Source organism: Heliconius melpomene, chromosome 7, assembly GCF_056956725.1.
Source record: "Heliconius melpomene rosina isolate 202511_hmr_F chromosome 7, ASM5695672v1, whole genome shotgun sequence".
NCBI classification, from domain to species: Eukaryota; Metazoa; Arthropoda; class Insecta; order Lepidoptera; family Nymphalidae; genus Heliconius; species Heliconius melpomene.
Window position 1 is genome coordinate 11,992,953 of NC_140395.1, and position 27,407 is coordinate 12,020,359.

At 33.7% G+C, this 27,407-nt stretch overlaps 1 protein-coding gene across 4 annotated transcripts in view; it reads right to left on the minus strand.

The window, feature by feature from the left end:
* The window catches only part of Lar (tyrosine-protein phosphatase Lar), a 284,959-nt gene that overhangs the window by 14,653 nt on the left and 242,899 nt on the right, over positions 1-27,407 (minus strand). For 2 of the 4 annotated variants that reach the window (XM_085188748.1, XM_085188746.1), the window contains 10 exons: positions 17,719-17,844; positions 17,459-17,608; positions 14,443-14,576; positions 13,428-13,578; positions 12,594-12,617; positions 6,162-6,262; positions 5,846-5,908; positions 5,379-5,508; positions 3,451-3,601; positions 2,899-3,035 (listed from right to left, as the gene is read on the minus strand). In XM_085188748.1, coding sequence (XP_085044874.1) covers positions 2,899-3,035; positions 3,451-3,601; positions 5,379-5,508; positions 5,846-5,908; positions 6,162-6,262; positions 12,594-12,617; positions 13,428-13,578; positions 14,443-14,576; positions 17,459-17,608; positions 17,719-17,844 — 1,167 coding nt within the window. Of the gene's footprint in view, positions 1-1,771; positions 2,069-2,898; positions 3,036-3,450; positions 3,602-5,378; positions 5,509-5,845; positions 5,909-6,161; positions 6,263-12,593; positions 12,618-13,427; positions 13,579-14,442; positions 14,577-17,458; positions 17,609-17,718; positions 17,845-27,407 lie in introns of all 4 variants that reach the window. The other 2 variants (XM_085188749.1, XM_085188747.1) reach the window with 2 other exon arrangements.

Here is a 27,407-nt window from a genome sequence, read left to right on the forward strand (position 1 = left end):
ATATGCGTACTTGCGGAACTGATCCTTCGGATGCATTTGGGTGTGACCAAGTTGTTCAAACTAATGAAGATCCTCAGGATCAAAGTCAGTTTTATCCGCTGTTTCCCGCTAATAGTAAAGTCAGACAGTATTGAGTATAGAATAGTTGTGAGTAGTATAGTAGCATGCGCGCGTGTCGTGTGGGACGGTATTGGTATTCAAATGCGGCGCTCGGGCCGTGGTGCGTGTTGGGCTGAATGACCAGGTTTATAGAGCAAAACAGATTAGTTATTTGTAATGTAGAAGCCTTATAGTTAGAGGAATTATGCGAAAAATATTAGAAAATTTAAAATTAGCTCAAGTGCTTAGTTGCTTTAATGCAATTTAGAGTATTGTTATATAAAATTACGATACGAAACGAAAAGTTACGATATTATTTAAATTTTTTTTTTTTTATATAATGGCTTGTACATTGCAATACTTGTAGTTCATATTTTGTTGGTCATTTCTTGAATGCCACGCACTCGCTCTCTCACCTTGTGTCGTCGCTAGTGGTGCTGAGTGCTCCTAAAAGTGCTATACTTGCTTCACACAATGTCTTATATATATTAGATTCTAATAAATAAATCAATAAACACTGTGCTCCACAAGAGACCTATCAGGTGCCCAGTGAAATTAACTGAAAATAGTGCTGTGTCGTCAAAGAAAGCATGCATAATTGTGTATATTGCTAAATACTTAACAACTGTGCGTCAAAATTATATATAACGGTGCCGTCGACACAATTAAGGTGCAATATAACTTTGCATTTCAGTGAGTGCCATCTTTAGCAGTAGGTAAGTAACGTATCATTACATGTGACAAGTGAGTGGAAATATATTATATTCCGTTAAAACGTAAATATACAGTGAACCAAATGATTGATATCATATATAATTATATTATAATATAATACATTAAAAATCATCGGCAAGCATATTAAAAGTTGGTTACGAGAATTAACCTCCTTGATTAGTCCTGCTATATGCTCATGAGGAAGAAACAAAAGAAAAAATGATATTAGTAACGTTGGTATTAGCATCTATTCAGAAATTTAGATACGGTCTTATTTATTTGCGATACTGTCATTTATTAAAAGGGTCCCACCACCAATTCAGAATGAACAAACATTTGCATATCAAGATTATAACGGCGGCAATGGAAATAATTTGTGACTATTTTGAGGTGCAAAATTGCTTACAATTATTTAGGTAAATTCATTAACCGAGCTAAATTATATCCATTTTGCCGGCGTTGAACCAATAAAATCACATCATAAAATTATCCAATATTGTCTGTATAATTCAGTAAATTGAATCATTTATTAAACACCGATATGGATGATTTTATAAAATACCCTTTACCCTCCACAGTGGTCACCTTAACATAACAATTGATTCATTAAAATGAGAAATATTTCATGGTATTAATGTCAATAATAAAAGAACTGTCAGCGGATCGGCGTCGCTATAATTGTTCCGCGCCGATAAGTTCTCATCGTTCCACCGACATCGATCCTCTGACAGTTCAATGTAAAAATTATTATATTTTCGTGAATCGATAATAACCCAATTTTATATAGCAATGTTTAATTTACGTTTAAAATATTTGTTCCAATTAATATGCTTTTAGTCTAGCAAAAAACTTTAAATGGAAAGCTTACGTTTCGTTTATCAATTCTATTAAATAAATGATAAACTGACAATAAAATTGAGTCGTTATAAGACATAGCAGGTATTATATAGACACGTACCGTCTTCGTGGGTGCGCACGGTGACGGGGTAGGAGGCGGGCCCGTCGCCCACGCTGGTGCCGGCCAGCACCCACACGCGGTACTCGGTCCAACGGCGCAGCTCGTCCAGCACGAAGCTGGTCTGGTTGAGGCGGACGACGGTGGCCTCCGAGTCGCCGCGGCCCGCCTCCACGCATAGCAGCTTGTAGTAGGCGATGCGGCCGCCCGCCTGCTCGGCTGGCGGCGGCGCCCAAGAGACGCGCACCGCCGTCGGTGAGACCGCCGTCGCCGACACGTTCATGGGCGGAGCGCCGGGAACTACACAGGCTCAATTATGAACAAACGACCAAACCCAGACCCACACCCACTCACCGCGGGACCGACCCTAGCGACGCAATCACTGAATGCCGTTTGGTAAACGAAAAGAATGGTGCTCTCAAATCAAAATGTAAAATAACAAATATAAAATTAAACGAGGAGAATCCCCAAAATAATATTAAAGCATGCACAAATTTTCTATGTAGAATCCGCTCGCCCACATATCTCTACGTCTGATTCTGTTACTCCTGTCGGAAGAAAATTGCGATCATTAAGATGTATTACGACACGAACGACATATAAGCGTTCACATTCGTATTCTTTTATACGTGAGGATAGATCGTCCATAATGTTTGAATGTTGTTCGTGTCGTTGTGTAAATAGTTAAAACGAAACGTATGCGAGGCGACGCCCCGGATATAAAACATACGAACGACATAAAGCTACTAGGCGTCTCGGTACAGCGCACGCATAAATGTTTAAGTGAATGCGTACACGTTACCGATCGTCCATTTACAATTACAAAACACATATTATTGTGATATAAAACTTGGTGCTTGTGCTGAATATTACTGGCAGCGTGCCGGGCAAGTGCTTTAATGTGAATATATTACATTACGAATTACCTGGAAAACCCACACGTTCACACAATACTTTCTTACATCAACCTTAATCAGGACTAGATTCTATTGCGTTTAATACCGAATAAATTGGCTGTTTGTGCTAACAATCATATCTACTAAACAAGACATTAATAAAATCTCTCCCGATTTCTCCACTCTCTCAAGACCATACACAACTCCATCACAGTTTACGACCTCGTAACATACCATATTGTTTAGTTCGAACTGCAATAGGCGGGGTGGTGGCGCCTTCGCCGCGCTGGGAGCGAGCCGCGAGCCAGATGTAGTACAGCGTGTTCGGGTACAGGCCGTTTAAGGTGTACGTCTCCGTTATTGGTATGCGTCTGGATGTCATCACAAATTTAATTCAGACATATCATAAAGTAAAAGAAAAAAAGAGTTTTGATATTATGAAAAACAGATTTCTTTTGTTTAGTTTCACACTGTATTTCGGCTATTAGTAGGACTGTCTAATCGTTCCCCACTCTCCGCCCAATCTTCGAGATATTGTGTGATGTGTGCCAAAATTCAAGTCCAAGTCGGGATCGAACCCACAACCGGCGCGTTTTCAGCTAGAAACTTAAATTATAAGAAATATCACATTGTAATAACCTTAAAGTACACAGCGTTAAACAGCGTCAAATATTATGATAAGCAAAACCACATCAAAAAAGTCTAGACAACGCAAAAACTTTAAATGAAAATGAAGTACCTACAAACATGAATAAATAACTATAAATATAGGTCATCAAATCTTACTTTCTGTGATGTTGCTTAGCGTAGGTGTCGTTCCAATACAGTTCGTATGACACGATGTTGTCGCCGGCGTGCGTGGGTCTTCTCCATGAGAGAGTGACCGAGGTCTCTCCGGCTTCTACTGCCACTAAGTTTGAGGGTTGTGATGGTACACCTGGTGGTAAAGGAATTGATGTAAAATTTTGTATTTGAGTTTTATTAAATGTGAATATTTTTTTTATGGTAATATACATATTTCAGATATTAAATTGTTTTAAACACGATTAATGTATGTAATTTTTAAGACGCTTGAAAAAAAACTTAAAAAATGAGACCAATCGTGGCGCAGAGGCACAAACGAGCGTCTGAAAACGCGACAGTTGGTCGGTTCGATCTGCACTCGTGAAAACCAATATTTAATACTTTCATTCACCCTCATTCTGGCTCTGTCTTGGATTTGGTTCTTTCGTACGAGGGAAAGCATAGTGTTGAGTTCCGCAACACGTAATGTCTCCAGAATTCAGCGAAAACAATATTAGAATGTTGCATAAAAACTAATAAAACACGAAGGTTATTGGTGAAAATATTTTTAAACATAGAATATCACATTTGCGGGTTAAAGGAGTTAATTATCGTATGTTATTTCACGAAAGCGCTATTTGTGCTGTATCTAGTTTTTATCTGGAGCTACGGGCGGGGCTGCGTGGCCGAATAGAAATAATTATGAATTGTGTATGACACATTCTAAGTGCCCTATGTAACTCTGACCTCAGATAGCTCTACTTAAAAACAGCGCGTTCAATTTTAAAAAATCTCAATTTTGTAATATTATATAATAAATATTGCCTGATGCCTTTAATGCTCTATTGATTTTGATTTATTGTGGCAAATAATGTAGGGACGACTGTAATTATGTATACATCATTTCTTCGCACTTAACACGTAAATAGCTCCAGAATTTGGCGGAAAATGGGCAACGGAATGTCTTTACACTAGGTTCCCTCTGCCTGCTCTTCATATATAGGGACGTCGAACTATACAGTTCTAAGGAACACCTGTATACATACATGTGTCCTGCTAATGCAAGCCTAGGTGCATCTTAGCTTAGGCATTGACTTCTCGGTCTTGAGGTTAGTTCGATCGGTGAAACCGGTTGTTTACATATTATATTGTTACATTAGAATATTCATATGAAAAGTTTTTTCTAAAAGGTTTTTTAAAATAGTTTATAGAGTTAAAACACTCCGTTCTCCACATGCCGCCTAATTTTCGATACATTTCCCGTTACACAACGTAGTTTAACGCCGCGTCTTGTCCAAATAACAACTAAGAAGAAAACGTAATGATTTCTCCATTATTATATCACTTTAAACACAAACACAAACATAGGAAACGTCAAATTATATGTCAAACGATGACAGTAATTAGCCGTGCTGCGGTCGTGCAGGCATACATCATACTAGTACTTGACCCGAATATAGCACGGGTCCATAATGCCTGGTGCATTGTGTATTTATTTTAATTAGATATTATAACAGAAAGGCATTATGACAGTATATTTACTTATGTTAAATTAATTTTGTGTTGTTATTGAGTTGAATTATTTGTACTTATTTTGTAGTGCTGTTTTTTATTTTAAGGTCAAATTAATTTGTCGGATTGTCTTTAAAATGGACATCACAATTTCTTTTTTGAACAATTTTCTTATATTTTTGATACATATACCTATTTCAATTTTAGTGTACTTATTTACATTTAAGACCAGGCTAAGACAAATGTTACTATACCTTCCGACTTTTTCTTAAAACCAAAACGCCCCTAAATACAATTGTTTTAGGCAAATAAACAAAATCATGTCGAGGAAGTGTCTGGTTATACAAGCGATGGTTCCCCACTAGAAGCAAAATGTTCCTCATATTAAAATTACTATAATAATATACTATTTCCCTTACCTTGCTGTGTCTTAACCTGAACGGGCGCAGATATGGGGCCGGGGCCGACCGATGTGTACGCTCGCACGCGTATCGTGTACACCGTGTGCGGCGTCAGCTCGCTGATGGTTGTTAGGTGGTTGTTGTCCATCTGTAGGGGAAAATATGTTATTAAATACTATTTAAGGACAATTTGAATATGAAGTTGTGATAATCTAGGGGTAGAAAAATATTTATGCAGACAGGACTCGAACCCGCGCTTTTAGGAAACCGCCCAAGCGACCTAACCACTAAGTCATATACAGTTATTATAACTTATTTATGTTATTAATATTACTGTAACAGTCTATACAGTTTTTATTACATTGAAATGGGCATTATTTTTTCTTGTAATATAGAATTTATTTCGCAAATTCCTAAGTTAAAAATAAATAATACTATATTCATTTGTATTTAAAATTTTAATAGCGCAGTCGATACTGCCTTACCATCTGAGAATGCCAAGACTGTAACGGTTGTGATGGATCTGAAGTGTAGTAAATTTTGTATCCCTGAAACAAAAGTAACGTTATAACATTCTTTACAGTTTATTTCCTTCCCTAAGTTAATGCATCTACAAATATAGAAAAATAGTTTACGAAAATTAATAAAATAGAAAAGACAGTAATTTAAATAAGTATTAATAACATTTTAATATAATCTTTGTTAGAAATGAAAGAGATATTTACCAGGAAGAAAGGACAAACCAAAGGAATCTATATTATTGTAAACACATGATAGTATTTATATGAATATATAACTTACAGTTACTTGTCCATTTGGCGTTTCAGGCTCATCCCACTGTATGACCATGGTGCTTGAGCTCAGCGGACGAACTTGGACATTACGAGGCGCTGAACCAGGTTCTAAAGAAAAAAAGAACTTATAAAAACTTTACGTTCATTCTCTCTCTCACTCTCTCTGTTTTCTCTTCTTTGTTTAAAATGAATAATTTTTTAACATCTAATTTTACAAAGTGCTTTATAGTGAGTCATGTAAAACGATGTGGAACACGCCGCAATAAAAACTGTAAACGTGTGTGCATAAGGAAATAAAAAAAGAACAATCACACTAAAAAACCAAAACCGAAGAATCGAACTGTTATTGTAGCTGTGAAACAATTTTTCAAAGCTCGAAACTATATTTGTTTCTAAGTAACCATAGTTCAATAAAAATAAACTATGAAACTCTGCATTCTTTATTTAACAAAAATTCAAATACACAATTTTAAAATTTATGACTAAAATAAATTTTGCAAAAGTTGAAAATATTACATATAGCCTAATTGGCTTCGACGGCGCAACACCCAAGAGGTTGCAGCTTTCGTTCCCGCTGCGTCGGAATTTTCATAATGTATATTTACAATGTAAAATAAAATATGAAATGAACACTATATTCACATTTTAATAAGATTTTTATATTTCTTAGAACATTTTAAAGTGCATTTAATAGCGATTCGCGCTGACTTCAGGTCTTCATATTTCTTAGAATATTTTATACGATAATACGTCAAAGTATAGACTTTATAATTTGTATGAAAATATATTTTCAAACTACTTGTCTCTGAAAACAGAGAATTTCTTATTATAACATGAAATATAACGAGTGATTTATCACTATATTCTCTTTATTAATTTTGTAAAATATGAAAAGATTACCCACACACATCTAATGGAAACTCCATATTTACAAGAACCAATACAAATATTGTTAGGAATCCCTGTAAACTCAGAGCAGAGATGGTCTAGTGTTTATATTCCTGGAGACTAAACCAAGGATTAAAGCATTAAAGTTTGCCTTACCACGAGGTTTACTCTTGACTGTGTGTAGAACAGAATGGATACTCCTCAAAATGTCCAATGTAAATGTCTTAAGACACGTTCAATTCATTGTTTGCGAACAATCAAAAGTATTCGAGTTTAGTAAATTTTATTTTAATATAAATTTTCTATTATCTTTTAGAATCATTATGTTGAGTATATTTATTATTAGAATCAATATGTTTTATGACTTTATTTTATGAATAAAGTCTTTAATTCTATGCAATGTTTTCACGTTATCTGTTATGCTAATTATTGTAGTCACATGGGAAGTGTTTTGTCTATGTAGACTGAAAAACTAAAACATACCGGGAAGTTATTATTCATTGGACTCACATTACATGTACTCAATTATACCAAATGTTTAATAATGTCTTAGTCTTTAATTTACTTTAAAGATATTAAATCTGGTCACTTGCAAAATTTTTCATCGAGATTTGGGTTCGATTTTCTTTAAAATCATTATATAGCAAATATCGAACCCTCACATACATAATCGGTCTGTGTCTTAGTTAAGTTATTGTCAAATTACCTATCCTATTCAACAATGCTTCGGGAAGCCCGAGACGACAGTAGCAGATGGTAAATCTGCATCTACAAACACATCAGCCTCTAATTGAATTCAGCATAAGTTAAATCAAGACCTCTCCTAGGATGCGCCAAAGCTCCGGATCCTACGTCTTCCGCATCCAGTCGAAGCCAGCAACCTTCTTCAGGTCGTCGGTCCATCGAGCTAGATGTCTACGCTTGCCCATCCGCGGTCTCCACTCAAGGAGATTAATAAACTTAAACTAAAAATTAAACTAATTAACTTAAACTTCTAAATATATTTAGAAGTTTAACTTTCAAACTGAGATTTATGTTATGGATTTTCTTATTTTGTTGTTGCATTCATAAATAAAAATATAAAACATCAAAGTTAGCTATTGTAGCAGTATTTGAGTAGCAAAATCAACAATTTTATTTATTAGTACGTGTTGATTATTAAATTATAAGATATTTAATATTGCTTATCCGTCACGAATATTTCACACATTACGAATGTAAAATAAATACAAAACTACTATACGAACTAAAATATAAATTAATACAGCTTTTTGTTTGCTGGAAAATTTAATTTGACGACGGTTAAATTATAGGAGACCATGTATTTGAAGTTTAAAGCCTCGCATTGTTAGCATAATTACTAAAGTTGGCTTGTTATTTATTATAACAATCGAATGAAGGTTAATTTATAACATGGCGGCGCTGCGTGTTAAATATAACAATATGTTATATCTAGAGTTTCATGACTTTATTTCATACTAGTTGTACCTAAATGTAACTATATTTCGTGGAATATGTTAAATTATATCCAATTTACTATACAATAACATCAGTTGTGATGATTTATTTAGAATATTTTAGATTTGTTTGAAAGCCGAAATATATTATATTATGATATTATAAAGGAATTAACAAATACGTTATATTCTGAAATTATAGCCCTTATAGCATCACACTGTATCATAAAATTGCGTAGAGGTGTCAAGCTGAAACTAATATAAAATATTCATGTCTATGGTACCTTAAAGAACGGAATCAATCAAGCGTCCAAAATTAATGTACTCAAGAGATATGAGCATTTATGCATCGTTTTGGCTGCAATTTATATGAAATTTCCCGCGTAATTAAAGGGCGGTATTTCTCGATAAAATTGCTTTTTTAGCCAGTGGTACATTCTTCAGGACTGACAATACTCCATTTTTTAATTTTTTTTTTCAAAATAGTATATATATGGAGTCGAGGCAAAGAGCGGCGTTGAGTTCTTCCATTCAACACGCAATGTCTCCAGAATTCGGCAGAAAGTGGGAAACCGAGCGTCTTAACGCTAGGTTCCTTCTGCTTATGCTGCTGTGTGCGAGAGTTTTCAATCAATTGTTTAAAAGAATTTATGAAGCCCCCTGCCAGATGGGCCGACGACATAAAGAGGTTGGCGGGAAGCGGATGGGTCCGAAAAGCTGAGGATCGAGTGTGGTGGCGAGAATTGGAGAAGGCCTTTGTCCAACACTAGACAAAAGATGGCTGTTGATGATGATGATGATGGTGATTTATGAAGCTGACACTTATTTAAAATCACAATAAACTGAATATCGTAAAAGTCGATATGTTAACAAACTGATACTACAATCACGACGTTATTCTAAACGCAGCGAATATTATAATTATACGGCGACATTAAGGCGTAGCTTAACGTACTAACTACGTAAGATGGTGACGATTATCTAGGCATTTGCGCCAACATCTTGCCTGAGCTCACACGGCTTAATGAGATACACTCAAGCCACAAACATGTAAATATCACATCGAAATAGACTGAGAAATATGACACTTACAGAGGCGGCTAATATGATTGGGTAAGTGAGTGTAGGCGTGTGACGTGCTCTGTAGAATTAGAATGTTACTATTATATAGTAATGTATAACAAATCTTGTAATATAAACTTCGGCAAAGATGAAGATGGTATCATAATTTGATAAAATAATGTTATTTCTTCAAATTGAACTTAGTACTATAATATATGAGTATATTAATATGCATTTTAAAACAGCTCGTGTTTTAAAGTTTATTTTAGTTCTCAAAGAGAATTTAAATGCAGAAAGAAACGCTTATTTAAATAGTTCTTTATTTTAAAAAATAATAATAGATGAAAGTAACTTTTTTAGCGTTAAAATATTTGATAAGAGATTATGCTAATGTTAGGATCATGGGATTAAATGTAGCATAAAGGGCTACTCTATATGCAATCAATGTAAACACCATATTGTTTCGATCGTCAAAGGCCGTCCATTAATTATTCCATGTATTATACTCGAGAACAAAACACAACAACCTCTAAAATATCTTCTTTATTCCGTAGTCAGTTAAAAAAGTTATGACATCATTTGTCATTTATTCCCAACATAAAAAGCAAACACGTAATAAAAATTCTATCCCCATAATTGAAATGGGGCGAGCACAAATAAAATAACCATCGGTTTACGTAGCGCTCATTGTTCAATATTGGGCTGGGAATTTAAAAGGCAGTTATTATAATCATAATAATGCTCGAACATGGCAATATCGAATTAAGTCGGGTCCGTTTCGTCTCAATTAAATAGGTTCCCGAGAACACAATAACAATGAAATATAAAAGGAAGTAAGGTCTTAAAAGTGTTTGTAATCGCGTCTTCTTGACAAGGGAGACGAGACGTCATTCGGAGATCTCCGATGTTTATAATACTTAGCAGCGAAACAATAAAAGTTGGGAAACGGTGTAATATTAAAACGCTATAATCTCGTTGAGACCAGGACTCGGGTCGGCTCAGAACTTTCTTTTATTAGAAACGTAAAGTAAATTCACGATGAAAAAAGCAGTGGGAACAATTTTATTTGCCTTTAGCGACGTTTTCATTATCATCTCATCAGGCGCCATTTTTATTATGTCTGTCTTGTGACACCGCGGGTAATTTAAGTCAAATTTAATATTTTACGATGCTAAATTGGACGCGATAGCTTCTCTGTATTGTATGTTTAATTAAACAGTTAATTAATTTATAAACACTTTAGAAATTCGTCGTTTCCGTAGTTATGTTAGAAATAAAATTAAAAAAATACTTATTTACGTATATTTTAATTTAAAAACATTACTTTTATTTCTAAGTTCGTACTCGAATCCTATTAAATATATCAGCTAGTTAATAAGGTGGAGAAGCAACTATGCGTATTTTTACAACATTAACTTCCTGAGCACGTAGCCATAGATAGCTAAAGTGTTCGAACTAAAAGGTTTAAGTAAATTTTCACTTAAAACACCTACGTAAAACCACAGTTTAAATAGTTTTATATTTAAATCTAGCAGACTTTTATTTTGGAATCAATTATCAGGCAATTGTAATATAGTTAGGAAATGTCTGTTTTTATACGGTTACCAAATTCGGACTTCCAGCTGAAAAAATCTGTATGTATATTTACACCATATCCCATATTGTATAGAGGAGTATGAAGTGGAAATCTAGTGTCAAGACACTCCGTTGCCCACTTTCCGTTCAATTTTGAGACGTTGATTTCCACGAGTGGCAATCGAACCCATAACTGTCGTGTTTACAATGCCGCTGAGCGACGGTGGTTACATGTATGTATTATGTTTATTTCTTGGTGGTCTAGTGAAGAAATAAACATTATATTGGTAGAATATAATACCTAAGTACCTAATAAGTAATGTGGGATATGACCTTCATCGTAAATTAATATAGCATCAAGATTTTATGTTAGCGTTTATGACGGCGCGTCTTATATTATCTATATAAAAACGATATTACCCCTCTCATATTAATAATAGGTTTAATTTGATAAAAATATTGGTAGATAAGTGTTTTCTCAAGTAAGCTTTCAAAGCATAATTATCACAGGTATATTGATAGGAGTCATTTAAACCTACACTTAGATTGCAAGTACTTGCATGGAGAATCCATGGAATGCAGAAGTTTCTTTCCGTAATATGAATATTGTAATTATTTAATTAATGAGCAAATATTTCAAATAACTGGAGAAAGGTTGTGACGCAGGGGTACAGTAAACGCGACAGGTGGTGCCTTCTATTCCCAGTCAAGAAAAATATCTATTTAATATCTTCATTTTCTTCCCTCTGGTGTCGAGGCAAAGCGTTGAATTCCTCTACTCAACACGCAATGCCTCCAAATCTCAGCGGAAAATGGAAAACGGTGTGCCACAACAGGTTACTTTTGCCTACCCTGTTGAGTGCGGCATACGGCAACGTGATGCCAAAAAAAATTAAATAACATAATAACATAAGTATGACAGCTTCTTGATCTAAAAGTTGTATGGAGAAGATGGCTACTTGGCCATAACACCGTCTTTTGCGCTATTTGTATAAATATGTTTAAGTATATGTAATATACTGTGTTGCACAAATAAAGTAATAAAAAATAACACTATAGATTCAACAAAGTTTATAATATTCAACTTAGTATAACTGGTGAAAATAACAATTTAGTGATGGATTTCAGTGTAGAAACTAAAATACAGGTATAAAGACGATAGACATGTTATATGGAATTATGTAAATCTTAGTTTTCGTACGTAAGCCGTTGTTTCTGACTCGAGAGTATTATGCTTGCTTGACGACCGCAATATACGAGATTGAATAGGTACTACCATTTTAATATTTCACATATGGCTTAGCTACTTAGGTAGATTATATTTTTAGCGTAGATAAATATTATTATAAAATATATTTTTTTGTAAAAGTATATTTCATAACTATTCAACACAAGAAAATGACGTGAAAGAAAATCTTAAAATAAATGTAAACTTGTAATAAAAAGTCATTACTTACTAGCACCTCCATAAAGTGAATCCACTGGAAGGAAGCGTTAAAAATTCAAAATGTTAGTTCAAAGAAATCAAAACAACGTATACATATAACACTCATCACACGGTGCTTTAGCGGAAACTGACGAGACGTGTATCTGTAAGGTATTCGATATAGAAGGGAATGGTGCATGAATAGAAAAATCAAACCAAACAAAAGGCGCACTACCACTAAAATCTATAGAAAAACAAATGAAAAGTGCAAAACAAAAGGAAACCCATCAATAAAATAAGAAACGCGAACTTACAGAAAGCGGCGACGTTCGTTGTTACGCGTGATACGTTCGCATGGAAATATGAAAATAACCTTAGAACTGAACGAGTAAAACAAAACTTACATACTGAATTGAAATAAAAAAAATGTCGAAACCGCAAGCGAATAATAAATGTAACCAAGCAAATGATAGATGTCGTGAAATGATTTTAGTAAATTGAAGCTGAAGTTATTTCCTTTTAATACGTTGAAGATTGTTTTCTTGTTTCTTACGTAATTGCTTAGCATAATATTTTTTTAAATTGAACAATATTTTTATTTATAATTTATGTAAATTAATTTAGTAACAATATATTAGGAGTTTTTAGTATAAAAAAACCTATATAAAATTTAGTCCGAATTAAAAAAATTGAACGTTCAAATATCAGCCAAATAAATACCAATTACTATTAATACTAGCAATTGTATCATCAACAATTAGTAACCCTGAAAAATTATAGAGAAAATATTTAAAAAATAGAATTATAGAAACATGCTCCAGAAAAGAAAAGATTAAAATATATATAAAAAAAACACATATCTTACCAGTTTCGCCCGTAGTTAACACGGCGGGTGTAGAGGGCGGTCCCCGGCCGATATTGTTGACAGCTATCACGTACATCTCGTACTCGGTGTACGGCGATAGGTTTGTCACCGAGTAGTACTGAGTTATCACACCGGATATCTCGCTGAACGCCTAAATTTGAAAATTAATTAGCAAATGGATTATAATTTAAATGTCACTGTATTTCCTGCATTTACTGTGGGCTCAATTATATAGTTTTTAGTGGTACACTGATTATTTATTATGACTTTTTCAGCTTCACGCTGTATTTCCCATATAGCCGGGTAGGCAGAGGAAACCTAGTGTTTAGACACTCCATTCCCCACTTTCCGGAACGGCGGAACTCAAAGCTACGCTTTTGCCTTGGTACCAGAGCGAACAAATTAAAATAATAATGAATTAATTCCGCCAAGGGGATTGGAACCTACGACCGTGGCGTTATAGTCACACGTTTGTGCCCCTACGCCACGACGGCTCCAAACGAACTGCAAGTAATTAAAACATAAAAAAAATATATTGTAAGAATAATAATAATACTATTTGTAACAGGCATTTTCTTGAATATCTACATAGATATAACTAAGATACAAGTTCAAATTCCGCCACGGGAAAATTTTGATGCGGTTGTTATAACTTTTGTTGTTAGCAACCTCTATAGGAAAAATTTTACAAAGCTTCGCTACCCAAAGATTACAAAGAATAAGGAATTCTCGGAAAGAAATATCATTTGCCTAATAATATGTATTCTAATATTTTTTCAGTATTATTTACATAAATGCCATTTTTTTTTAATCACGCTGTATGCTGCATATAGTAGGGAAGACAGAGGGAACCTAGTGTTAAGATATTCCCTTCGCCACTTTCCAACGAAATTTCGGAACACTATTTCACTATTACACTTAAAAAGCAAAATATACTTATTTATATAACAGAAAGTAATACAATAAACGTACGTATAATTTTAAATATACGAACTGCCCACAAACGTCCACTAACCTGGTTCGCGTATTTAGGCTTGTACTGGATGACATAATACTGGGGCTCCTCGGGGCCGGTGTACGTCCAAGCTAATCTCACTGTGGTCGCCGTCACCTCTGACGCCCGCACTTCGCTCGGCGGTCCGGGCAGAGCTGAATAAAAACGTTGTTAGTACAAAAATGTTACACCACATCCATATATTTAAATTATACAGCTTCACGCTGTATCCCGCACACAGCAGGGTAGGCAGAGGGAACCGAATTCTGGAGGCATTGCGTATTAACTCAAAGGCGTGCTTGGCCTCAACCGTAGAGCGAAGAAATGGAAATATAAATTTAAATAAGCATTTCATTTCGGGAATCGAACCCACAACCAGTCGCGTTTAAAGTTACACTTTGTGCCCCTGAGTCACGACTGGCCCTCATAAATAATTACGATTATAAATTCAAATGTCTCGCCCTAATGGACCGTACTCGTGTGTGTGTTTGTATATTAAAATTGAGCTTTCGTTAATTACGATGTGCTGTCGAACCTAAAACTGATTAATTATTAATATTCTGTTTAGTTAAACGCGAACAACTTGTTAATTTATAATAAACACAACCAAAAGTATATTCAAAAAGCTTTAAACTAGAAGCCCAGCCCAGGCCCAAGCGTTTAATCCTTTCCGAATTATTTTGAGTAAATGGGCAAAATGGCAGAATAACAATAATAACTAATCATTAATCAAGCTGACGTTCGTTTGTCTCCGGGGTTTCGCGCAACTCCGGGGGCCCTTTCAATTATGAATTATAACACTAACTCATAATGGATGTCTCCAACTTGGCCCAATTCATCAAATTGATTTGAACAAATCCTGAGCGCGATTAGATTGTGATGTAGCCACTGGTGCTCGTACTATTGGAAAATATCCATATAAAAATATATGGTATATGGTATGGTAGAAAAATAGTAAAAGGGGAAAATTAAACGAACTCTAATTTAATATCACTAAATTAGTATAAATCCATTAAAGAATAAGCTTATTTTATTTAAATTTTAATAAGAAAATAAAATAAAAAATATTTCATGTCAGTAAAAGGTAGAGCGGACTAGTAAATTCCTACGTAAAGCTAGCAGACCACTTCTAACTAAGTTCCGCCACTCAACTGTTAGAAGGAGCGTTAATTTATTTCATTAAAGATCATATAACCTTGTGTTAACTATTATAACGTCACTTCTCTCTTTACTTATTTTATAGACATTATTTATAGCTTCACGCTGTATTCCGCACATACCACGATATGCCGAGGGAACCTGGGAACCTAGTGTTAAAACTACACTACATTCCCCGTTCAGATACTTACGTTTCCTACCTTCCGCTGAATTCTTGAACTGGCGGAACTCAACGCCGCGCTTTCCCTCATTACCAGAGCAACGATCGAAATAGCCCCCGAGTGGGAGAAGTGGGGAGTGAACCCACAAAGGTAGTGTTCACAATCTGATGGTCTCGAAAGACATAGTTTCACGTACTTTTTATAAACAGTCCAAATTTGGAAAATATATATATTATATATTTTTTAGTATGCACAGTGACATCAAACCCACGACCATTATATTGAATTAGACACATTCTAATTCAGCCTAAGCCGCGACGAAGTTTCACTTCTAACACGTCACTAAGCCTTTGTTTTAAATTTCTTATCAGTGTTATTTACTGCGATTTAAATAATAAAATCAACGATCCATCCAGCTTCGCGTCGGCTCTGGTCTTACCCTAAGCTTATTATCATAAATTAGCATCATTTATTCTTAGAAATGATCAGTAATATGATTCAGTCACTCATTTTTTAGTGACTTTATAGTAAACAGTAGAGTTTCTTTCGTTAAATACTGAGTAAAATTTAAGATAACACGAATACAGCTTATGTAATATACGAGTCTAAAAATATAAAAGGAAAAGCATAAAGTCAAACACTTCAATATCATAATCATGCGTTACTTGCAAAATGATTTATCACATTATCTATGTAATATCTCATATAGGATTTGCCTCGTCATATAATCCCTATAATACCTACCAGGCCTTTCGAATTAGAATAGAGCAACAGTTGCTTGGTGTAATGTAGGTATAATGATTTACATATGTGAAGCCTTACGACCAAACCTTTTGAATCGAAATATGTTTGTATAGAAAAATTAAATATAAAACAATTGGAAGATTTTTAAGTGTCACTTTAAAAACTTTTTTTAGAAAACATATAAAAATTCTGCCACGTTCAAATTTTTATACGTTTTTTAAAAAATAAAAGTAACATTTGAAAAATATTTTTTTACCTTCGCGCAGTATCACGCATATACAAGAATGGTAAGCTGAGAGAACAGCTATTAAGACATTCGATTCTCCGCTTTCGATCTGATTTCAAGACATTATGTCTAACATTGTGTAACGTTTTTTTAGCTGCACATACAGCCTACTAAGAGGGGAAGAACCTAGTGTTAAAATACTTTACCCCATTTAGTTCCGGCGTAATTCAATGCAGCACTTTTCCCTTACCAGAACGGGGAAATCAATATAATTCATTCCTCCTAGTGAGGGTCTTAGATTTTGTTTACTTAGACAAATTGCGGGTTACAAGTTTGTAATAAAATAAAGTGAAAACGTCAACAATGCCGCGGGCAATTATCAGGATTCGATAAAATATTAATAAACAATAAATAGCAATTAGGGCTTCTTATTTTAATGAGACATAAAGGAACAGACGCTATTATAATGCGAAAATTTCTTTGTCCTTAGAACGTACAATAGTACCTAAAAGGAATTATTTTAACTTAAAGTTTAGGAAACGGATCGTTCATTATTTACTTTTTTGATCTTATTGGCCATATTTCATTGAAACCTGTATAGCACCAGTAATTATTTTCTTAATTAGATCAAACGAACAGAAAAAAAAGGAAAACAAAAAAGACACTTCAAATTCATTCTCTTCTCTCCTTAAAAATAAACCTCTAAAGTATTGGTAGGAAATTCAATAAGATGAAATACAATACTTACATTGTACTTTAACTTCGGCGGTGGTCTCGATAACGCCGAGCACGCTCGCCGCTTCGCACGTGTAGTTCGCTGACTCCCTTATGTCTTCTAACTTTAGTGCGTTCAGGCCCAGTGGCGTGTTATCCTCTGGTGTGAGCCATTTCGTTAAGCCTAGAGACATTTTTAATAAGAAAAAGTGTTTAAATAATATAAATGAACGAGTTTCCCGGTTATTGCATGTTGACAGGCGAACCTCAACGCCGCGCTTTTAACATCCTCACCTTTCCTCCACTTAACAGTCGGCATGGGGGATCCGAAGGCGACGCACTTGAGCGTCAGATTGCCCCCGAGCATCACCTCGGTGCGCGGCGGCGGCGGTATGGAGAACTGGGGCGCCACTCGCCTTACTGCGGACAAAGTTCATATACTTATATAAGTAAGTACTTCTGTTGGTTCAGTAATTTTATCAAGAGGCTTATGAGAGGTTGTATCTACGTTACCGCTGTAATTACAAATAAATTGCTGTAAGTTGAAATGTGTTGGGTGAACGTTATTAACTTTAGCGAATGTGCTACCGTTTGACAAGCTTGTTTAATATCTTTTTTTTAATATCATCAATTTAAGAAAGATAATTATATTATTAAGAATTTTAGCGGCGTTAAGTTTCGCCACTCAACACGCCCTTGAAACACTATGTTCCCTCTGGCTATATACGCGGGATACAAAGAGAAGCTAAAAAAAGGCCGGATGCGACTTGGCTTATTTTTAAACTGTCCAAACCAACGGACTAACCCGTGTATTATATAACCAGTCAGTACAAATAAAAGTAATTATTTTAAATGAATCCCTAACAAAATTTGGCATAAAGATTAAACCCAAAATCAACATGTATTATGTCGTACAATAAAGCATGATTTACACTTAGAAGTCCTCGTTAAACATGCAAATATTCGGGGCCAATTTAGCGAGCTACATGTCGCACTTCCGACGCATTCATATGTCAAACCTTAAGCTACAAGGAATTAAATATTTTAATACTTGAAAGTATTGAAATTGTTTGATTTATTCAGTGATTTTGTTTTCACGCTGTATCCCGCACATAGCAAGGTAGACAGAGGGAACTTATCTTAATATAAAGACACTCCCGTTCCCTTCTACTCGCCGAATGCTGGGGGTATTGCGTGTTGAGTGGCGGAACTCTTTGTCTCGTCACCGGCGCAAGTATTTCATTTCGTCAAGTAGGAATCGAACCCATGACACGTCAAGTTTAGAGTTGCATACTGGTTCTTCTGCGCCACGATTGGCCTCATATTCTGTAAATATTTTATAGATATAATGTGATCCTGTTATTTTTTCTTAATATCTCATACATAAGTGAGTTAGAATGAGGAAGCCATTATCAAAACACTCCATCCTCCACTTTCCGCCAAATTCTTCGAAACATTGCTTGTTGAATTACAGAACTAAACATCACGAATTTAAAATAACACTAAACTAAATTTTCACTACAATGTTATCATTGAATAAAAGGGGACTAAAGTTTGTCGCTATTTATCAGAGACACCTTGCAATATAACACTCGCATTCTCCGTCCAAACACGTGACTCTTATTTTTAACACCTGAATCTCTTAAGCTTCCAGCTTGTAAGTTTTATCTTTAGACGTGCGCTGAATATGCCTTTACCTTTGTAGGTGAAGCTTTACTTTATAATTTCGCATATTCTTATATTTTAGTATTGACCTCTAAAAATTTTGCTATAATTCATTTTCTGTATATTTTTCAGAAAGATGTAAGAAAAACTATTCTTAATTTTTTTACTAACACTCAGTCGATCGATAGATCGAATCGAACCCGCAACCTATTGCCTTTACAGTTGCATGCCACTGTGCTATGATTGGCCTTTAAAGAAAATAAAAATTTTGTTTGATAAAATTGCTACAAAATAATTGTTTAATAGAATCAGCTGAAACTTTAGATACAATCTATGGGATCCTTAAATTAATAATGCTATTAGAACACAAAAGTTATTCAGATCATTAAATAAATAATTGTTCAGTTCAAGAGGACGAAGCTACGAGCGGGTTACTTCTCTCTAATCTACTAGATTGTTAACTTAGATTGTCTGACTTCCTGAAAGTAAAAATAAATTAACGCTATACAAAAGCAGCTGTAGCCAGTATTCAAATGAGACGCTTACACTGTCACTCAAGAAACTTAATTTACCTTCCCCCCATTCACCTAAAGCATATAAACGTATAAGAATGCGGGGGACATGCACTATTTCAATCAGAGCCAAGACAAGGAAACCGGTGTAGAAATGGGGAAGTGAGGGAAGTAATTACCATTTATTATTACGTAACCCGGTGCACTCCGGTACCTACTTTGTAAACGCCACAAAATAAGAAAAGATAAAGGTGGAAAAACATTTACTCGCCGCCCATTATGTTAATTACAGTCACGAGCCCTCATTGTCGTGCTTGTTGTGCGCAAACAATTTAGACCCCTATCAAAATGGAATTAGGCCGAAATTGGTTTGCGAATAAACACACTCGTTTCGTGTTACGTTAAAAATGTAGGTAGGTGGTAATTCAAAGCCTCACCGGACCGTGTGAAAGAGAATCGCATGTTGCGAAGACATTTTAGGATGTCACTGCACATGTAGTTAATTATTTTATATTTGAAACTTGTAAAAGAAATTAAATTATAGTTAGAGTTGAGTCACTCCAAAATATATCGTTTATATGACAAGATTCTGATTTAATTTCATTCGATATCTCTACCATAAGCGTCGTACCTAATAATATAAAAAAAACACGTTTAAGTAATAAACAATACTTTATTAGCGAATATTATAATTTAATCGACTTTTCTACTTTAAATTCAATAAATATCAACAATAACTTTCAATATTTATTAGTCTTTCCCAACCTTAGCGGCCATTCTCAAGAGCAAAGCAAAGTGTTTTTTGATAAAATTAGTTTATTTTAATTTTACAACAAATCGCTGTTATACAATATTTACACCGTCGTTTTGAGGAAAATTATTCTTTTGTAGAAACGTTTCCGGCGCGTTCCGCTACTTTGTTTTCGCTTTTAATTAAAATGAGTCCAGACGAGAAATGTTCCGGAGATGCCATTTTCCGTATTAAAAGCGGAATAATTAGGGCCGGTGCAATTGTTTTTTCGTAGATTATTTTATGGGAGCCGTGACAGTGAAAAACATACTGTTTTAAACAATAAATGACTTTTGTGGTCGGTAATTTATTTTTTTCACAAAATATACAGGTGTATTTAAAAAGTGTTTATTTGCGACGCTGTATCTCGCATGTAGCAGGGTAGGCAAAGAGAGCCTAGTGTTCTGTCAAATTCCGGAGGCATTGCGTGTTGAGTGACAGAATAGGTTCGACTAATATTAGTTTTTTTAATCTTTGAATAGCGTTTTTCAAACCTTTGATTTCCTATTCATTTAGAGGTACGTGTACGTAGACCGGGAAATCTATGATATTTTAAATATCAGTCAAAAAGATTTGAGCCTAAAACGGAATTAGGAATTCATAATATATTAAAAATGAGAAAATTAAGGTTACCAGAACTTCTACGTAATATATATAAATGAATATGATTGGACTTTAAATCAAGATGTTTTTATATGATAAAGTTTATAAGACATAAAACTTACACAAAAGTATCTCAATAAGAATATCAAAGTAAAAGTAGTATTGCTATCTCTTTGTATCGTAATATAAATGAACAAATAGCAGAAGTCAGTCTTTGACTCGGCCGGGTTCCAGTGAAACGCAAACAGTTTTACCTTAAATAAACTTTCCTGAAGAGGGCAAATATTAGTAAATCTGGGTAATTCTGGGCCGAAGTTAGTTATTCCGTTAATTAGTTATAGCTTCGGGCGAGAATGTTTAAAGTTTGAGAAACATTACGCTAACAATCATGTAAATTATATATTATTGCCTTGTGACGTAAAGTGGGGAACGGAGTGTCTTAACACTAGGTTCCCTCTGCTTACCTTGCCGTGTGCGGGATATAGCGTGAAGCTGATGTAACGTCTGACGTGGTGTTACTTTTTTTTATTTCAGTTGCATGCATAGCCGGTACGAGGAGGCAGAGTGTAAATGTTCCTGTTCTCCACTATCAACCTAATTTTCAAAACTTTGCGTTTTGCTTGGCGGCATTCAATACCAGCTTTATTATTGTTAACAGAGCGAGGACTCGAACATATAACCGTCGTGATTGCAGTCCGACGCTGTGCCTCTGCGCAACGATGGATATAGTGTTATCAGATTTTTCAATTTGCAAAAAATTTTTACAGAGCATGCCTTTAGGTAGATTAAATATCAGCCGGTTTTACATACATATAACGTCTAACTAAACATAAGCGTAGCGCGTGTTTTACCTTAAAAACCTATATTCTATACAACACCGATATTTTATTTCCTAAAAAGATTTTCCAAAATTTTATATAGATACATATATAAACATCCCATAAGAAAAGAGCTCGTTCGTACGACGACGAGTTAATATAAGCAAAATATTTCTACAAAAAAAAACTGTTTCATACTTTATTAACCCGATCTTCCTTGGTTTCATAAATCCGTATACCCTTTTATATTCGTACGCGTTTCGTATTTTATTCATATTTAGTAGCGAGAAATTCGTGTTTAGGCCGTGCCTGAAATGATAATAAGATAACACAACAGATAATACCTGCTCACTGCATTTTGAATTGCGCTGGGATACGTTTGTACCTAAATATTGTTTGGTATTATTTTTATAGTAGGTACTAGTTTGAGGGCATTGTTTATTTGAAATATACTTTGAGGGCATTGTTTATTAAAATTTAGATTTTTTGTTTAATAATAGGATTTGAGGGCAGTCGTGGCGCAAGGGCACAAGAGTGTGAGTGTGAACGCGACAGGTTGTGGGTTCGATCGATTCCCATTCGAGGAATAGTACTAGGTTCCCAGGTTGCCTCTGCCTACACTGCTATGTGATAAAAAAATAAATAAATAGTATTTGAATCCCGGTGGATTCAAATATTATTTATTTATATTTAATCTTGATAATAGTAATGTTCAAGTGAAATTTACGCAATGATAATTAAAAAGAATTATTTGATAAGCGATTATGCCATTTACTTATATTATTCTCAAAAATATTTAACTATTTTAAATATTAATTAAACAAATATTTAGGATTTTTAACTAGCAACTTTTCAAAACACATAATGAAGCAAAAAATAACTCCATATCTCACTTAAATATATGTACCTAATAATAATTGTACCCATTTACAATTTGATAGTTAGGTATATATAAAATAATCGAGTACAATTTATTAACAGAAAACTAATTCAAAACAAAATAATTTACATAACTTTTCAAGTTCCATATATTTTTTTCGCAAACTACCCGCAAATTTAATCAATTATCACAACGAACAAAAACTGGTACAAACTTCAAGTCTTCAAAATTGACGAGGACCGACGGACGGATAATCTTATTTGTTATAGCGACGATTTAGCGAAGTCGATCGTAGAAGCCGGCTTACCTTGTGTACTCAGGCCCAGTTGTCGAACTCGCTAATGTCAATAGCCATCAATAACAACACTATGAGCGGTGTTCTGGCGGATGACCAAACTACAGAAAGGCAAACGGAACGTGAATGATGACTTTGCGAGCGTCCACTCATTTGTTTCTATTGTTTTATTGTTAAATAGTGTTATAATTTATATTCGATTAAGTAAATTAATATGATTGTATATTAAGAAATATTGTGTACCTTTGAAAGAGCATCACTTTCAAATTAGTTAGTACGCACTACGCATATCGTCTTAACTACATATCAGACTAATAATCCTCAAAGTTTCAGCTTTGCCATAATGACGTAGGTCTGGGGGCCATGGGACCTTAGGCTAGGCAGAAAGTAGAACTTTAAGCGATCAAATTAGGACAATGTTGAATATACTCAATTCTTTTAATTACGGTAACTCGAAATGAAGGGTAATATAAGGCACTAATTATAGTAAAACAACAGAATAATACATTTCATATTTCAATAGGTGTTAATTAAGCAGTTCTAAGTACCCAATTATAGGAACACTAGAGACCTAGCAGTCTCTTTACATTCTAATATTGCCTAAGTCTCTAAACGTACGGAATATGGAGCAGGATAAAATAATAGACCCGTTTAAATTCTACAATTATAATTTAGATTTGCACATCACACTAAAGTATGATTTCTAATCAAAATCTGCTAACATTTGTCTATACAACAATTAATCTAAGCCAACCTTATGCAAATATAAACATATTTAATTTATTGTTTATTTAAATCTTATAGGTATCATACAGGTACATACCTGTAATTTTAATGTAATTAGCTAAGAATTAAACTTAGCTATTAAAAGTTCACAAATTATCAGAAAGTATCAGAATGCTATACATAATTTATCAATAACATTGAATACTTAATTAGTTTAAAGTGATTTAAGTTACTTTTTAAAATGACCATATGTCAAAGTCAAAATCAGTGTTTTAATTGTTTTTTCCCAAGATAATAATTTATAGATTTATTATTATTTATTAGTGACTATATTATCTTTAAAACAGGAGCGAACTTATACATGTAGAGGAAGAGAATTTTATTCGATAACATCAGTCATTTTTGTTATTTAAAGAATAACGCTTCAAGACCTCTTAATAGTGTGAAATAAACAAACCGACAGAATAATAGGAAAATTTTTAATATTATAAAGAATGCCGTTTGTCTTGCGCGAGTTCAGAGTCCAATATCACATTTTATAAATACTACCAACTATTATTCTTGAGATACCATGAAGTGGAGCCGGTGTAATAAAACGTGGAAATGTAAGAAGTCATCGGACGTACATACATACTTTAGCAAATATGAGCTTAGACATATTTAAGTATTTTGAACTGTCAGAGGAACAATGGGTTTATTATAAAATAACGTAGGTTCTATCAATGAGGAAAATACCTTTGCAATGATAGTATTAGAGGCCACCAAAATATACTTGTAAATCTATACTAATATAATAAAGCGGAAGAGTTAGTTTGTTTGTTTGTTTGTTTGAACGCTAAGATCTCTGGATCTACTGGGTTGATTTACTTTGTTTTTGTTTTGTATGAAAGCTGCATTCTTCAGAAGTGCTATAGGCTATATAACATTACATTACACAAATATACTAATAAATTAAAATACTTTCTAATTTGACATGCAATTTATTCTGCCATGTTAATAACAACCGTCGTCGCTACGCGACCGCGTTCGTTACCGCGTCATTTCGATATTCATCCTTATGAAAATAAATATGAAAATAAATATAATAGTAACTTTTAGCATTTCGTCTAGATTGAAATTATATTTCTATAGAAATTATATTCTTATATTTCAAGCAGGCGTAGCCGCGTCCGGGTCCGCTAGTGAAATATATAAGCAAAGTGCGGTGTTGAATTCAGCGGAAAGTGAAAAACGAAGAGTCTTACCAATAGGTTCCCTTTGCCTACTTTACCCTGGTGTACGCGGGATATAGCGTGACACTTATTTGATTTTATGATGAAAGAAAAAATTATGAAAGAAAAAAATACAAATATTTTTAATTTCGACAATCTTTTAGTTCAGACAGACTAAAATATCAATATTCTAAAAGAAATACATATCAATGTAACCTATCTGAGCTTCCAAAAATATATTCCTTTTATTGATATGAATATCGAGCTGTCAACAGCTATCCTCATGCTAAATTTAATTTCAACGTGTCCACTCCTCTTAACTCTTGACGTATCTATTTTGTTCTTTAACAATCATGCTTCCGACTTTAACAAAAAAAAATCAAAAAAGATTTAAACTTAAGTTTATTCAATGGATTTTGTTAATAGTGTTATTTTTAGACGTATATTATATTATGTAGATTTAGAGGTTATTGATTATGTAGATTTAGAGGATACAGCTTCAGGCTGTATCCTGCACACAGCGGGATAGGTTTATGTAAAAAATAAACGATTACGAAAACAATTCATTTATGAGCAAAGTAAAACCTCGTACGTACGCTAATATTTAGTTTAAATTATATTTTTTAGTTTATTATATTAATATTTAGTTTAAATTATATTATAATATTATACAATATGTTATTTGCTTTATCTCCATATATAGAAGTGATTAAATTTAAATGTTCAATATTGAAATGCACTGAGACAAGAGAGTACGACTAGACTTAGACAATCGTATCCGATTTGCGCATTGCGGTAGTAGGAAATAGAGGGAAAAGATTATCTGGCATTCTTTACTTTGTTTACTGACCTACTAGATATTCAGCTACGTCTGACGTCGTAGACATTCGTAGCCAGTGCTACACTGTACTTAGAAATCGAGAATCATTTTATAAAGTGATAAAATTAAATTTGGTTTATTTACAATTTAAATATTTATATACTCGTGAAAAAATAAAATCATAGTAAGATAGCTTGCGTGTACTTAACTTTTTTTTTAAAGTTTAATTAATGTAACTTTTTACTAACTAGTTTTGTGTTCAGAAATCGAATTCAGAACCGTTACAGTATTTACACATATATTTAGACTAAACTGATAGTCAATTGAAGCGATATGCAAGGGTAATGATCGATTAGTGATTTAATTATTACAGTCACAATCAATAATACACTGCTAATGGAATTTCAATTAGAGGATCGTATGTCACTGAAGTTATAGTATCGAGTACATCATTATTGTAACTGTAGAAAATTACCAGAATTAACGTCTTATAGCAAGTACGTATGTAACTTAAAAGTTATTTATTGCACATGTAAATTAAAATTATTTAAAAATTTAGATGATTTGATAAGATGAGAATGATAGAAAATATTCCATGAGTTTTAAAGCCATTCCGTTTATTTGATATAATTATTTTTGATTAAAACTGAAATAAATAACAGTAGATCATCTGACCAACTTATATGACAAAAAATGACAAACTTAATAAAAACATATATTTTTATTGAAATATATAATGTTTATACGAAAAAGTTGTTTTGGCTCGTAAACAAAACGAGCACGAGTTTATAATGTTTTCAATCACTATTATCGACTATTTCCAACAAAGTTGTTTATTTTTAATAAATATATTAGAGTTTTGATATCTTTGAGTTGTATAGTAATATTATTGTGTAGTTAAGTTGTGTTAAGATTGTTCTGTTGTTTTAATGTTGGCCGGGATGAAAACTAGGTGATAAGCAAACTTAGGAGACTCACAATGAAGGCTTGGAGGCGTACCGTTTTGAACTTATATAATCCGAATCCCTTCTGTCAAGTTATGGACTAATTCAATAAGACTCCACCGTTTTAAGTTTCCCTATTTCGTTATTCGCTCGCAAGTGCCAGCCGCGACTTTATATAGATCATAAAGCGAATCTCTCTCTCGCGGATCTTTTCTATCTAGATATTTCTAAATATATTGTAGAAGATGAAGTAACAAGATATTATTTGATTTTATTTAAAGTTATATTTATAATATATTTAAATGTACTTTTGAACAGTTCCTTGCTTTATGTTTTATCTTGTCGAATTAACGCATTTGTCTTATATAACAAAGTTGTTAAAAAGAATCTAGTAATTCATCATGCAAGCATTTTAATTATAAAATTAATCTACTATGGCGTTCTTTTAATTTTATTCTAAGAAATACTACTCTAGATAATACTTTTAGATTTTGTTCGCTATAGCGTGGCAAAACAGTTAATAGACGAAAATACATATTTGACAATTAACTAAAAATATTAATTTGGCGAATTGGTAAGAACAACAAACATTATTATTTCAAGCTTCACAAGTATAAAGCCTAAATAAACTTTACCTCAATTTGGTTTCACGTTAAAATCCTACAATATATTTCAATTTACCATCGACCGGAACTGTAACAGCAATTGTGACGTGACAT